Raw genomic sequence first — 13,598 nt, 5'->3', positions numbered from 1 at the left:
CTAAACAAACTGTTCAGTGCACAATACTGTATTGTTCACTGTAGGCACAACGTTGTCCAGCCCATATCCAGGACTTACTCATCTTGCATAGCTGAAACATTATATCAGCTGCACAGCAACTCCCCACTTCCTCCTCCCCTGCCCCAGTCCCTGCAACCACCATTTTCACTCTCTGCCTCTATGAGCCTATTTTAGATGCCTTATATAAGGGAATCATGCAGTATTTCTGACCCATATTTTAGATTCACAAATCCCATTTCTCTCTCCTCGTTGGCACTAAAAGCCCTGTGAGAACAGGGACGCCATGGAAACTTCTTTGAACCCCTGACACACTCAGGAAGACCCTGCACAATGTGGATTTCATGGTAACTTAGAAATGGGGTTTCTAGGTTCAAACATCCTGCCATCCACAGAGAAAATAGTGTATCCAAAGGTTATCAAATATACACACAGCTTCCAGATATGACCTTGCACTATCTGCTAAAAAGGAAAACAAACAAGCAGAAACCAGAGCTGTTTTTGATACTCACTGGTGCTCTACAAGCACAGATGTGTCACTGAGCTTCCTATGAAGGAGAGGCCAGCATGGATCTATGGAGTTCAAAGGTCTATGGGGGGTTCTGTTCTTGCCTCTTGGTCTCGGGTGCCTCTCAGTGGAGAGAGCTTGTGAGGATGGCTCACTCATGGAGACCCACTGCCCTCCAGCCCCACCCTGGACCCCAGGCAGAGGAAGATGGAGCAGACACAGCCCTGGCCACGAGGGGCTCAGGCTTGGACGCAGAAGGAGATGCAATGGAGCTTCTTGGAGGAGCTGCTTGTGCACTGCACCCTGGAAGACGAGTGAAGGGGGACAGGGAGGAAAGCTGAGCAGGTGGCCCTGACCTCAGGACCTGCCTGGACAAGGTCGGGGGCTTGGCTGTACTGGGGACAGGCTGGCTCGCCATGACTCAGGCCAGACATGCCTACACAGGTGACGTGTGTGCCCCCAACATAGCCGCCCGCTGTTCACCCTCCCCCAGCTTGGCCGCATCTGAATGGAGGGAAAGCCCCGTCAGCCAGCAGCGAATTCTCCGCCTCCCTCCTCCTTTTGGTCTCTTGACTAATCTGCTCATTGCTAATAAATTCAAAGAAGAGCCAGCGAACTAGACAAAGGGTCTACAAAAGATATAAGAGCTTGGGCAAGGTGAGAAGTGCCATGTGCCACTGAAATCCTGGTCACTGTCTCAGGCACTCCCTGCCCCGATGCCTTTGTGCACATGGAGTTCCCACCTAGAATTCAAGAACTTGGGACTGCCGGTCCCTCTTGCTTGCCTATGGAGTCTGGGATCTGCCCAGTACTCAGAGCTCAGGCTTGGGCTCTCAAGACTCCTCTTTCTCCCCCACCTGCAGCACAGGCAGGTGTGTTCCAGGTGGGGCTGTGGCTGGGGCAGAGGATCTGTGGCCTGTCTGGGGAGTGCAGGAGCTTCCCAGGGGCTGCCTCTCTCATCCTTGGCAGCCTCCTTTGCTGGCATGGTCACTCCTGGACAGATGCAGTGGCTTTCTAATGTTGCCCAGGTGCTCCTTGGCAGCCCCCCAGCCCCAGCCCCAGCCCAGTCCCAGCAGCTGCAGCGATCCTTTGAAGCAGAAGCCAGACTGCAGTGCCCTTGTTCAAACCCTGCAGTGTCTTTCCCTCCCTCCTAGAGGGAAACACAGCATCCACCCCAAGGTCCACTGACCCCCTCCTACATGGTCCAGTCTGCAGGCCCCTTGCTGTGCCCTGAGCATGTCTGTCCGGCGCGCCCTCACCACAGGGGCTTTGCACGTGCTGCCCCCGCCACCTGGAATGTGCATTTTCCCATTTTTTTCAGGTTTCTGCTCCAATATCTGCTCTTAAGGAAGACACCCCTGACCACTGTACCTGTGGCGGCAGCCCACCACAGCATGCCACTGTGCTGCTTTCCTTCAGGCAGTTCTTGCTGTTGCCTGAATCACAGCACCCATTCATCTCTGGCTTGATCTCCTCCCTTACTAGAATATGAGCTCCAGGGGGCCACACCTTTGTACGCTGCTACGTTTGCTGTGCTTAGTGCAGTCACAGCACACACTAGCACCTCATATCTGGTGAACAAGTAAACAAATCCTCCGAAAGCACCCCATCTGGGGTGTAAGAAGACCAGGGTCAGACCCCGCAGACCGCCCTTGGTCCCTTGGGAGCAGGGTGTGTCTCTCCTAGGAGCAGGCGTAGGGACCCAGCCTCAGCTGCCTCCAGACTGGGGTCCTGTGCTGCTGATTTTTCATCAAAGTTGCCAAGGACCTGGCCCAACTTCACAGGAGTCATGATGGGGTGGTGTAATACAGAGTGGGAAACAAGCTTTGGGGCAGGGGTGGCCCTGGGGCTACCTGTGAGGGCCCAGTGGAACCCCTCCCTCTCCCAGTGCCCCTACTTGACCAGCAGTGAACCCACCCCTTTCCTGCCCTGCAGCGTAAACATTCCCCAGCCTCCTACAGGCAGAAAAACACCTCCAAGCTGGCAGCTGGGCCAGGCCCTGCCCACCAAGCTGTTTTCCTAAGACAGCCTTCCTGAGCAGGCTATTTTTGGCCCTCGTGACAGTGATGGATAGCTGCTGGGAAGGTATAAAAGCAGCTTGCCTGCCAAGGTTCTTCACACTGCTCGGGGAAGAGCCTGCTATGGTGGACTGTGAGACTCAGTGCACTGTCCTCCTCCCAGCGACCCCACGCTGGACCCCCTGCTGGACCCTCCACCCTTCGGCCCCCAAGCTTCCCAGGGGCTTCCTTTGGACTGGACTGTCCCTGCTCATCCATTCTCCTGCCACCCCCAGACCTCCTCAGCTCCAGGTAAGAGACAGCAGCTGCCCTTGGGTTTGAGACAAAACACAAGGGCTTTGTTTATTTTTGAGGGCAATTCCCAGCCTGAACTTGCACAGCCTCCCTGTGGGTTAGAGACCAGGGCTGTCTGTAGAGGGCTTTGCATTTATAAAGGGATTCAGGGGTTATTTCATGCATTTCCTACAACATCCCGGCCAGGGGTATTTATAACCCTGTTTTATGGATGGGTAAGTGGAGGCCTGGAGAGGTGGCCTTGCCAAAGGTCCCAAGGTCAGTGCGTGGCCGATCCTGGTTTTAAACCCAGCCTTCCTCTGACCAGTGTTTGTTAGGTTAGGTTCTCTTTATCTGTGCACATTCTGAAACGATAATGATAAAATCTTAAGCCTTTGGGGTTTTTAACCTGAACAGGAAGAAAGATCCCAGCAGTCTGAGCTCTGGTCTGGGCTCTGTAGACTTCGAACTGCTCTCAGGGCACCGGATTCCTACAGGCAGCCCCAGAGGAGTGTGGTGACGCTGAGGGGCGGTGGGACGCATGGCAGGCCCTCACCACCAGGCTTCTGTTTCCCAACAGGTTGCCACCTCCTCTCGCCAGAGTGATGAGGTCCCGGCTTCTGCTCTCCGTGGCCCATCTGCCCACAATTCGGGAGACCACGGAGGAGATGCTGCCTGGGGGTCCTGGGCAGGAGCCCCCACCCTCTCCTAGCCTGGATGACTACGTGAGGTCTATATCTCGACTGGCACAGCCCACCTCTGTGCTGGACAAGGCCACGGCCCAGGGCCAACCCAGGCCACCCCACAGGCCAGCCCAGGCCTGCCGGAAGGGCCGCCCTGCCGTGTCCCTGCGAGACATCACCGCACGTTTCAGTGGCCAGCAGCCCACACTGCCCATGGCTGATGCTGTGGACCCCCTGGACTGGCTTTTTGGGGAGTCCCAGGAAAAGCAGCCAAGCCAGAGGGACCTGCCAAGGAGGACTGGCCCCTCTGCTGGCCTCTGGGGTCCACATAGACAGATGGATAGCAGCAAGCCCAGGGGGGCCCCCAGAGGGAGGCTCTGTGAAGCCAGGATGCCTGGGCACTCCCTGGCAAGACCACTGCAGGATGGGCAGCAGAGCTCTGACCTAAGAAGCTGGACTTTTGGGCAGCCTGCCCAAGCCATGGCCTCCTGCCACCGCCCCCGCCCCCGCCCCAGCAGTGTCCTCAGAACACTCTACTCGCACCTCCCGGTGATCCATGAACTCTGACCCCTCCCCAATAAAGGCTTCTGTAAAGAGCATGCTGGGTCTGCATCTCCTCTCGTCTCCTCCATGGTGGTCACTGCCCCTGGCAGGTCTCTGAAAGGGAAATGCTTTTCTGCAGAGGCCCCTGCTTGGGCAGTTCACAGTGAGACCGATCCCCTCTGAATATGATAACAGCCTGTCTCACATGAGGAGATGTTACCAATCCCGTTCGCTCTGATCCTTGCTGGCTGATCACCTTGAGCAACTTAACATCTGTGTTCCTCAGTTTCTCATGGGTAATATGGGGATAATTACTGGCACCTGCCTCCCAGGCCATTCTGACGTGTAACCGCATATAGGAGCCCACTGGCTGAGTAGCTACCGTCATCGCTGGTGGAGAAACTGGTGGTAGGGGTGTGAGGGTAGTGGGGGTGTCAGCCCCCCAGGTGTTTCAGAACAAGGCCTCGGGCACTCCCAAGTCTGCCTCTTGGCTCCCACCCTCAAAGCCCATGTTCTGTGAGGCCCAAGAGAACACATGGAGTCTTAGCAAATGCACTAATGTATTCCGGGGGACTGTCACCTGGCACCACTGGGGCACTCTGCTGGCTACAACTCATACGTCCTGTGGTGGCATTGGGAGAGTTCCCCCATGATGAGGGCCAAGATAGAATCTGTACCACACAGTGCTACCATCCCCACCCCTACACCACTTCCACACAGGGGCCTCATGGCATGGTCAGGGTCCCAGCTGTGGGTGAGAGCAGGGCACTGTCCAGCTGTCCACTGGGGAAGTCAAGATGTCCTAAGGCCCAGGCCAGGGCATCTGGAGTCTGAAGGACCCTAGTTCCTAGAGGCATCTGGCAGCAAGAAGGTGAGGCATCAGGGAACGGGAATCAGGCTGGGACTGATCAGAGGTGAAGGGACAGAGAGAGGAGAGGAGGAAGATTGAGCTGGGGGCAACAGCCAAGCTCACCTGGGCAGGTCTCTGCCACCTCCTTGCTCTGTGAGCTGTCAGTCTAGGTTATTCTCTTTTTTTGTGGCTATTTTTAATTGCTTTGGATTTGTTAAATGTTTATCTGTCTTCTGTTAAGTGTGTTTTCTCGGGAGATAGAATGTAAACCATATTAAAAGGAAAAAGTTTCAGACAAGCAATTACCCAGTTTCCTTATCTATAAAATGGGGACATCAGCAATGTTCTTCACACCCTGCAAGGGCTGGGAACCTGCGCATGTGAACTTGGAGCTGCATTTATGAGCACTGTAGACAAATGTTTGTATCTGTCACAGCCCACTGTGTCTCTGTGGTGGTCTCAAACCTGCAGGTCCCTGACTTTGGGCAAACGTGTGGGGCAGCCTTTAGCCAGGGCAGCCTTTAGCCAATCATCATCCTCGGGAGAGATCCAGAGGGCCCACCCACCAAGGCAGAGGGGTTGAGGTCCAGGCTTGCTGGGCCCAGCCTCACTACAGCCCCTTCTGCAAAGCATCATGAAACGGGGTCAGAGGGAGAGTCCGGCAACTAGGATGAGGTCAGCAGACTCCTCCCCTATGCTCAGAAGCCACCTCGCTGCATCTGGGGAGGTCTGGCAGTTTGAGGAGACCATCCCCGGGCTTCCTAATACCCAGCTGTGTGAAAGAGGTCAATGGCACCTTTGGAAGGCGCTCCCTCCCAGTAGAATACAGGTTTGTGGTTGGGGCTTCTGGCAGTGTCCCAAGCTCCTGCAGAGAGGCCCAGGGGAATTCCTTTCCCTTCAAGCTAAGCCTCCTGGTGGGGCCCTTGTAGAGCAGTTACATTCTCCTTCCTACTTGCCACTGGGGTGGGGGTGGGGAGAGTGGAAAGGGGAGTAGAGAGGGGAGTGGAGAGGGGAGTGGAGGTGGGGGTGGGAATGGAGAGGGGAGTGGGGCTGGGGGTGGAGAAGGGAATGGAGAGGGAAGTGGGGGTGGGGGTGGGAGGTGGAGAGGGGAGTGGGGGTGGGGTTGGAAGGTGGGGATGGGAGGCGAAGAAGGGAGTGAGTGGGACACAAGGCCCTGCCCAGAGCGGGCAGGCTGGGAAGCGCTTTGCGGCTCCCAGAAAACAGATGTTCGTGGGGCTGGCCAGTCACTCCAGGGGCCAGTGGTCTGCGCCAGGCCTTCGGAGAGGGGACGGGGCAACTCTCTCAAGGCGGGATGCTGGTTTTCCGCACCCCTGGGAGAGACAGAGCCCCCGGACCAGGGGAAGCCCCTTCCGTTTCTCGCATTGCTGAGGGGTCCCTGGGCCGAGGAGCGGGACTGGATGTGGAGCGCGCCCGCGGTCACCAGGGGGCGCCCCGGAGCCTCGGCGCCGCGCCCCAGGCGGGCGGGGCCTGCACACAGTCCCCAGAAAAGGTCCTGCAGCCTGGGGCTCACTTGCTTGTCCAGAGCCATGGGTTTACACAAGGACATTTCCGGGCGGTCCTTTTTTCTTTTGAGATACCAGCCAGCCTGGCTAAAGCCCTTTGCCATCTTCAAAAGGCACAGACTGTTCCCCGTTGCTCAGGCTTTTTGTTGTAATACAAGCAAAATTATCTCAAAGGCGAGGTTCATGATACAGGAAGTCGGCGCCTCAGCCTCCAGAGAAGGCGTCCCTCCTCTAGCCCCTCGGAAGCGGGGAGAAGGCTCACAAGGAGCCGCTGGTCCCAGGGCGTGACGCTGGCCTCAGGGCGTGGCCCTGCCCACCTTCGGAGAAGTGGGATGAGACAGTGGAGGAGAAGGCACCCCAAACCGTACTGCTAAGGCTGCCGGTGCTGCGGGTGAGGGGCAGTGACAACACGGGGGTTCTCTTTCAGGCGGCTCTGGGAGCGCGCCCCGGGTGGTGAGCCCTTCGCCAGCCTGAGAGCCCCTTAGCTTGGGGCTCAAGGGCAACAAACAGCACCCTGTGTCCCTGAGACCTGTTCACTGATACTGGGTGGAGACCTCCAAAGCCTAATGGAAACGGTATTGCTGTTTTGTAAGTGGCTGTGAGCTTGGGGCCATGGCCAGCACCTTTCATTTACTGCAATGTGACCTTGGACTAGAGACTTAAACTCTGGGAGCCTCCATCTCTTTGCCTGGAAAATAATCATTCCTATATCACCTTATATTAAACAAAGGAGAGGCAAAGTGCCTGGTGCATTGGAGGTTCTCTGGCAGACCTCTTGTCTGCCCAGCCCTTGGGGCCTGTGGTGCCTGAGGAGAGACTGGCCTGGGATGGCCCTGCCCCTGCAGCAAGTGCCCAGTGGCCCAGGAGGTCGTGGTGGGTGCATCACAGGGTGGCAGTGAGACCTGGAGGGGCTTGGTGCCCCAGGGACCAGTTGTGCCTATCAGTGTCACAGCCTAAAGCCTCGTCTTATGTGGTAATTGTGACCCAGCAAAAACACACACTTCTTCAGGCCGGTACCCCCTGGGCTGTTAAGGCTACAGAATTTTCCTGAAAGGTACTTTCTGACTCCATGGAGACCAGGTCAAACCCTTACACTTTCTTCAGCGTTAGGGACAGGAAAATCCCCCTGGTGGGTTAACTTTCTATCATTAAGGGCTGTCAAGAACACCTCTTCCCAGCCCGACAGTCCCCTACTTCTCTATGTGGGCTGTCCCGCAGCATACACCAACACACACAAACCACAAACGCAGGGTGGAGGCTCTTGGGGCTTCCCGCTCCCGCGCCCCTGCCCCCGACAACTGTTCCTACAGAGGGGATTATCTTGGGGAATCCCGAGTGCCAAAACTAAGCTCTTACTAGTGGTTTTCAAACTTGACCTTCCACCAGAATGCCCTGGAGGGCTCCTTAAAACTTGGACAGGAGGACTCAGTGTTTTCGGTTCAGCAGGCTGGGAGAGGGGCGTGGTAGGAATTTGCATATCTAACCAGTTCCCAGGGCAGCTGGTGCTTGGACCACCTGTGGAGAGCCACCTGGGATTTAGATCAATCCCTGAACAGCCAGAGCTGAAGAACAGCAGTGACCACACCCCAGGCCTCCACCAGAAGATATGAAGTGGCGTGTGTTAACAGCACAGGTGGAAATCCCTGTGGCGCCATCACCCTCTCCCCAATGCCTCCCTCTACCCAGCACACTGGAGCTCAGGACCGAGGACTCACCCCAACTCTCTCCAGGCCTACACCTGCTGCTTAAGTCACCCACCAACTCTGCACAGGGACCCACAGGGTGCCTGGCCTGGGGAGTGCAGGATGGGGGCAGGCAGGGTGAGACAGGTGTCACAGAAGCGAGCATGAGGAGGTGGGATGGCAGGAGAGGGAGGGGAGCAAGCTGTGGGGCCTCGCAGCCTGGGCAGGTCAAGGAGGCAGAGTGTGAGGTTTGTACCATGCCTGGTGGTCACAGGCAGCCCAGCACAGCTTGGACCAGGAGCCAGAAGCTCCTGAAGGGTGTGACGTCTGGCCTGGCCAGCCAAGGGGACGCCTCAGGGGCTGGCTGAGGCCATCTGGCAGCAGGTTCCGGCCGGCCCTCTGATCTGCCACTGTCTGGCAATCCCCAGCTGCCCAGAGTTGCCTGGATGCCTGGGCTAGCTCTGGCCTGGGAGCTATAGAAGGGTGTCTGAGTTACTGAAGAGGGAGGACTAGGACTAGTGAGCCAAGACTAGTGAGGAGAGAAAGTCCGGGAGCCAACCCAATCTCAACTGCAGAACCCCCCAAAAAACAGCCTTACCACGATAAGACTTGCCATTAGGCGGTACAAATATGTTGAATTAGACCAAGATAGGGCCACAAAGCCCAACCAAGATTCCCGCATGAAACATCAGAGGATGTGAATGACCGCAAGACTAGGGCTCCACTTGCCCTGCCCAGTGGGTGGTCCCCCAAGCCTAGGCCCTGCAGAGTCCAGCCAGTGCCCAAGGGCTGTGTTTGGCATCAGACATGTATTTAGCCCACATGATGTTTCAAGATTTGGGAAATTCCTCATGAAATTCCAGATAATCTATCCTCTTTTGAAAAATCAGAAAGGGTCTGGCTGCACCAGGCCCATGGTCCTGCACAGTAGGGATGGTTTGATCTGATGGGCGGCTGACTCCTTGAGTGGAGACCCACTCCCCACACCTGCGCTGCCTGCTGTGAGCATCTGAGCCTATAAGCCCCTGTGTAGCCCCACACCCCACTTTACAAATGAGAGTACTGGGGACCAGGGGCCACAGGTGAGACCCTGCAGATATGTGGCGGGACCAGCAGGGAACAGAGAGGGACTGACTCCTCTTGTCCGCTGAGTGGTGTGATGGGCTGAGGACGGACCTGATGGACAAAGGTCTCGGGGGAAGGGGAAAGGGGGAAGACCCCCAAGGTGATTTCTGCCACTGGGAACTCTGGAAGGGATGCGCTGACCCTCTGCAAGGGAGATGACCTGGCTGCTGGTAACCTGGTCCCTGGCTCAGGGTCAGAGGTGAGTGATGAGAGTGACCATATAATTTATTGTCCAAACTAGGTCACTGCTGAGAGTGAAGGGGATGGTCTTCATCATTACCCTGAAACAACAGGTATCAGGCAGGGCCTCCCAGGGTACGTGGTGACCCCATGAACAAGAGCAACAGGCTCACCTCACGGTGTCTCAGCTGGAAGCTCTTGCCCTCATGGTAGCAGTTGTAGGTTTTCAGCAGGCCTAAGAGCTCCGACCTAAAAAGGGAAAGACACACATGTACTCCTAGGGTGTGGCAGGGCCTCAGCTTCTGGCCTTTGGCTTCCCTGGCCTCTATTTCCTCATTTGTAACAGGAGTGTGACAGCACCCTTCTCGCCGGCCAGGCATAACCAGAGGAGACCAGACTGCCATCGCGATGCACCCAGATGGTTTTGCACATGGCCCTGGTGGGGGGCATGGGGGTCGGGCTGAGGAGGAGGCGAGACTCACGGGACAGGCCTGCGTCTGGTCCAGGATGTCCAGGGTGCCGACACTTTCACTATCACAGGTAAGGCCCTGGCAGCCTCCCTGCCCTCCACCTGCGTTGCTTCCTCACAGTAAATGCCCTGGACTTGCTTTTGGCATTGTACAGCCTCTTGCTTTTCCCCATATCACTTCCTACAAGGCCTGCTGTGGCTGCTGCGGGCCACCCTGAGGGGTGCCTGCTTCTTCCCCACCCTGACTTTCCAAAGGCGCAGTGGAAGGTGATGATCCTGTGAGTAAGGCCCTGAAGTCTGCAGTAAGCCACTTTCCCTCAACGCTGTCTCCCTTCCCGAAGGGAAAGCCACAGCCCTGGCTAATGTTGGAGGAAGGGGAGGCCTGGACAGCTGCCTGAACCCAAGCTGGGCTCTGTGGGGCCGTGGGGCCAGCAGACGTGGGATGTGAGCCACACTGGTAATTTCAATCTTCTAGTACATGTTAGGAGGTGATATGGTTTGGATGTGTGTCCCCACCCAAATCTCATGTGGAATTGTAATTCCCAGTGTTGGAGGTGGGGCCAGGTGGGAGGTGTTTGGATCATGGGAGCAGATCCCTCATGAGTGGCTTGGGCCATCCCCGTGGTGATAAGTGAGCTCTTGCTCTGAGTTCACACGAGGTCTGGTCATTTAAAAGTGTGTGGCACCACCCTCCACTCCCTCTCTCTTGCTCCTGCTTTCGCCATGTGAAGTGCCTGCTCCCCGTTCGCCTTCCAACATGACTGGAGGCTCCTTGAGGCCTCCCTGGAAGCCGAGCAGATGCCAGCACCACACTTCTTGTAAAGCCTCCAGAACCGTGAGCCAACTAAATCTCTTTTCTTTGTAAATTACCCAGCTTCAGGTATTTCTTTATAGCAACACAAGAATGGCCTAATACAGAGGGGAAAATGAAACAGGTGAAATTAGCATTAATAACACATTTTATTGAACTCAATATATCTAAATTACTATTTGTCAACATGCAATCAATGTAAAAGTTATAATGAGGCCCTGTACACACCTATTTCCTATAAAGTGCCTGCCATCTGGAGCCTCTTTTCTATTGCCCATGCCTCCCAGCCATGGTCATGTGTAGCTTGGGGATCCCCTATTGGACAGGCTCAAAAAGAAGCACCCCATCACTGTCCCCCAGGGCACCCCATCAGATCTCTGAACAAGTGCTCAGAACCCCTCCACCTAAAGGCTGCCCAGGATGAGGGGGATGGCAAATGTGAAGACTCCCCCACCCAACCTGCACACCAAGGCTTACTTCTGAATGGACTTGCTGTCACTGATGGGCACGTGAGAACTCGGCAGACAGTCTTCCTTCATCTTCTCTTCCTCTTGTCTGCAGACCTAGAAGTTACTTGCTGGGAAGACAAGGAAGGGAGGACAGACAGGTGAGCCGGAGGAGTGCTGGCCAGTGCAGCACCCAACACCCGCAGCCCTGGCACAGACACCGTCGGCCTTGGCATCACACCGCCTTGGCACAAGGTGGCTGCAGCTGAAAGGGTCTGGCCCAGACCCACATGGCCACATGTCAGTCAAGCTGCCTTGGTTGGGCAAGGTCATGCTGAGCCAGTGACACTGGTCCTTTCAGCCGCCCACCCCAGAAGACTCTCCATAATCCCCAGGAATCCAGATCCATCTCCTAAGCATTTTAGATCACATGCTCCCTTCCCTTGGCAGGGACAGCCTGACTAATGGCTTCTGCCTCGGTTGCTCCTGCAATCCTCCAGAGCTACCCTGGGCCTCTCTCCTGCCTTCCCACTCAGCCAGGCAGTGGCCCATCACTGACTGTCCTGGCAGTGGGTTAGTCGGCACTGTGTTCCCTATGTGCTGTAAATGGTTGGCATCTTCTCTGAGTTATCTCCTCCAGTCCCTACAACAATATTGTGAGGTGAGTATCACCATATTCCCATTTTATAGATGAGAAGACAGGGACAAGAGCTTAAGCACTTTGCCCAAGATTACCAGCAAGTAAGCAGAAAAGCCACTGTTCCAGCACAAGCATTCGGACCCCTGATTCTGGTCTCTTAGCACCTTCTCTATATCGATCACGGGCAGTGACTTAAACTCCCAAACCTTCCTTTCCTCGTCTGTGCAACAAGGTAATCTCAAGCCCACAGGATCATTAGTGGATCCACACACACGCGGTTCACACACACTGTTCCACACACATACTATTCCCTCTTTCCACACACAGCCTTGATTGGTTTGAGGAGCCGCTCCTGCCCTCCCCAGGTTTCTTTCACGGATGGTAAATCCACCAGAGCTTTCTCGATCCTGTTGGCATCTGCACAGCTTCCTGTTCCTTTCTCTCCCCCATGTCAATGTGGCCAAGGACTCTTATCAAGGCCTCCTACATGCTGGGCAGGGAGGTAAAGCTTCACACACACATACATACACACACACACACAAAAACACATGCATACACATACACAATCACAGGCACACACACATTCACACTCAACACACACACACTTAACACATACACATGCTCACACGCACACACATGCACACACACACACATACACACAAACACACACAATCTCATAGACACACACTCACACACACACATACTCCAGTGCTGACCTTGCCTCCACCTTCCATCTCCCAAGTTGCAGCTCAGGGCTGGGGGTGTTAGGACACATTGGGAGGGGGCACAGCCTGGGGCCACACCACATCCTGCCCACGACAGAGCGCTGCTCATTCACAACTCCCCCACATCTGTTCACACAAACCCATCATGTCTTCCCAACCTGAGTGTGTGCAAATACCACGGGGGGCGGGGGGCTCAAGCTCAGCTCCACCTGCTGTCGTATTTATTAATGTCCTCAGAGCCCATCCCTGCAGAATGCCCATCTCCTCAGGCACTCACTCAGACCGGTCCAGTTTGCTCTCTCCCTCCTTGCTTGACACCCACAAATGTGACAAACCTGCCCTCTGTGCTAGCATCAGCCCTGCATGAGCCTGTGATGCAAGAGGCAGGGAAATACAGTTGGCCTGGAGAAGGGGAAGGATTTGAGGGAGTGGGCTTCCTGATGACCTCAGGATCATCCTATCCATACCTCCCCTCTGCCTTGCTCCAGAGTTAAGCACCTCAGGGCCTGGAGAGATGTCAGGCCCCCAGCAGCAAGACCTGGAGCCGGGGACTTATTGCTGCATTTTTCTTGGCCAGGCAACAGGGATTTCAACATAAAGTTTCAGTTCCTCGGCACCTCCGCTTGCCCATGGAAAAAGTGATCTGCCCGCCTCTCTGGGTAGTTCCTCATATACTTGCAAGGCAGAAGCCTAGTGCAGCCCAGGGTGAGCCATGGAACTGGGTTTCTTAGCCCACACTGCTTCTGTGGGTCTTCAGCATAACAAAGTCTTGCTTTCAGCAAACTCATTACAGGAAGGGCTGGATTTACCCCAAAATTACAGGCAGTGTTTTTTTCTCTTGCCTTCCTCTGTATCCAGCTTCCACCCCAACTTCCTGCTCTAAGCCCTGGGCTCACTGAGCAAGTTCACGGCTCCCCTAAGGAGCCCTGTGCTTTTTTTCCCTTAGGGCTTTTGTAGTGCTGTTCTCTGTTCAGAACCCAGAACTACTCCTGTCCTCTGATGTTAGCTCCTCCTGGAAACCCTTGCCAGAAAAGCCCCAGTCCATGTTGGGGCAGCCCCTCTCTGCCTCATCGTCTCTTCCCATTTCCCCACTGGGCCCTGCAG

General features: G+C 55.6%; 2 protein-coding genes across 6 annotated transcripts in view; one reads left to right on the top strand and one right to left on the bottom strand.

The window, feature by feature from the left end:
- The window catches only part of RASSF4 (Ras association domain family member 4), a 34,958-nt gene that overhangs the window by 13,253 nt on the left and 8,107 nt on the right, over window positions 1-13,598 (bottom strand). For 4 of the 5 annotated variants that reach the window (XM_016918162.4, XM_063780627.1, XM_063780626.1 and 1 more), the window contains exons 2-3: window positions 11,161-11,260; window positions 9,577-9,652 (exon numbers count right to left, since the gene is read on the bottom strand). In XM_016918162.4, the coding sequence (XP_016773651.3) occupies window positions 9,577-9,652; window positions 11,161-11,222 (138 nt within the window). In that variant the 5' untranslated portion in view covers window positions 11,223-11,260. Of the gene's footprint in view, window positions 1-9,576; window positions 9,986-11,160; window positions 11,261-13,598 lie in introns of those variants that run through there. The other variant, XM_016918160.4, reaches the window with a different exon arrangement.
- On the top strand, window positions 2,634-4,097 carry DEPP1 (DEPP autophagy regulator 1). The gene is made up of 2 exons (XM_016918164.4): window positions 2,634-2,835; window positions 3,398-4,097. Exon 2 carries the CDS (start codon window positions 3,423-3,425, stop codon window positions 4,065-4,067), a length of 645 nt encoding a protein of 214 aa, XP_016773653.3. The 5' UTR covers window positions 2,634-2,835; window positions 3,398-3,422; the 3' UTR covers window positions 4,068-4,097.

This window comes from Pan troglodytes, chromosome 8 (assembly GCF_028858775.2).
Source record: "Pan troglodytes isolate AG18354 chromosome 8, NHGRI_mPanTro3-v2.0_pri, whole genome shotgun sequence".
NCBI classification, from domain to species: domain Eukaryota; kingdom Metazoa; phylum Chordata; class Mammalia; order Primates; family Hominidae; genus Pan; species Pan troglodytes.
Note: the sequence above shows the minus strand (reverse complement) of the source record. Positions and strands in the feature narration are given on the sequence as shown.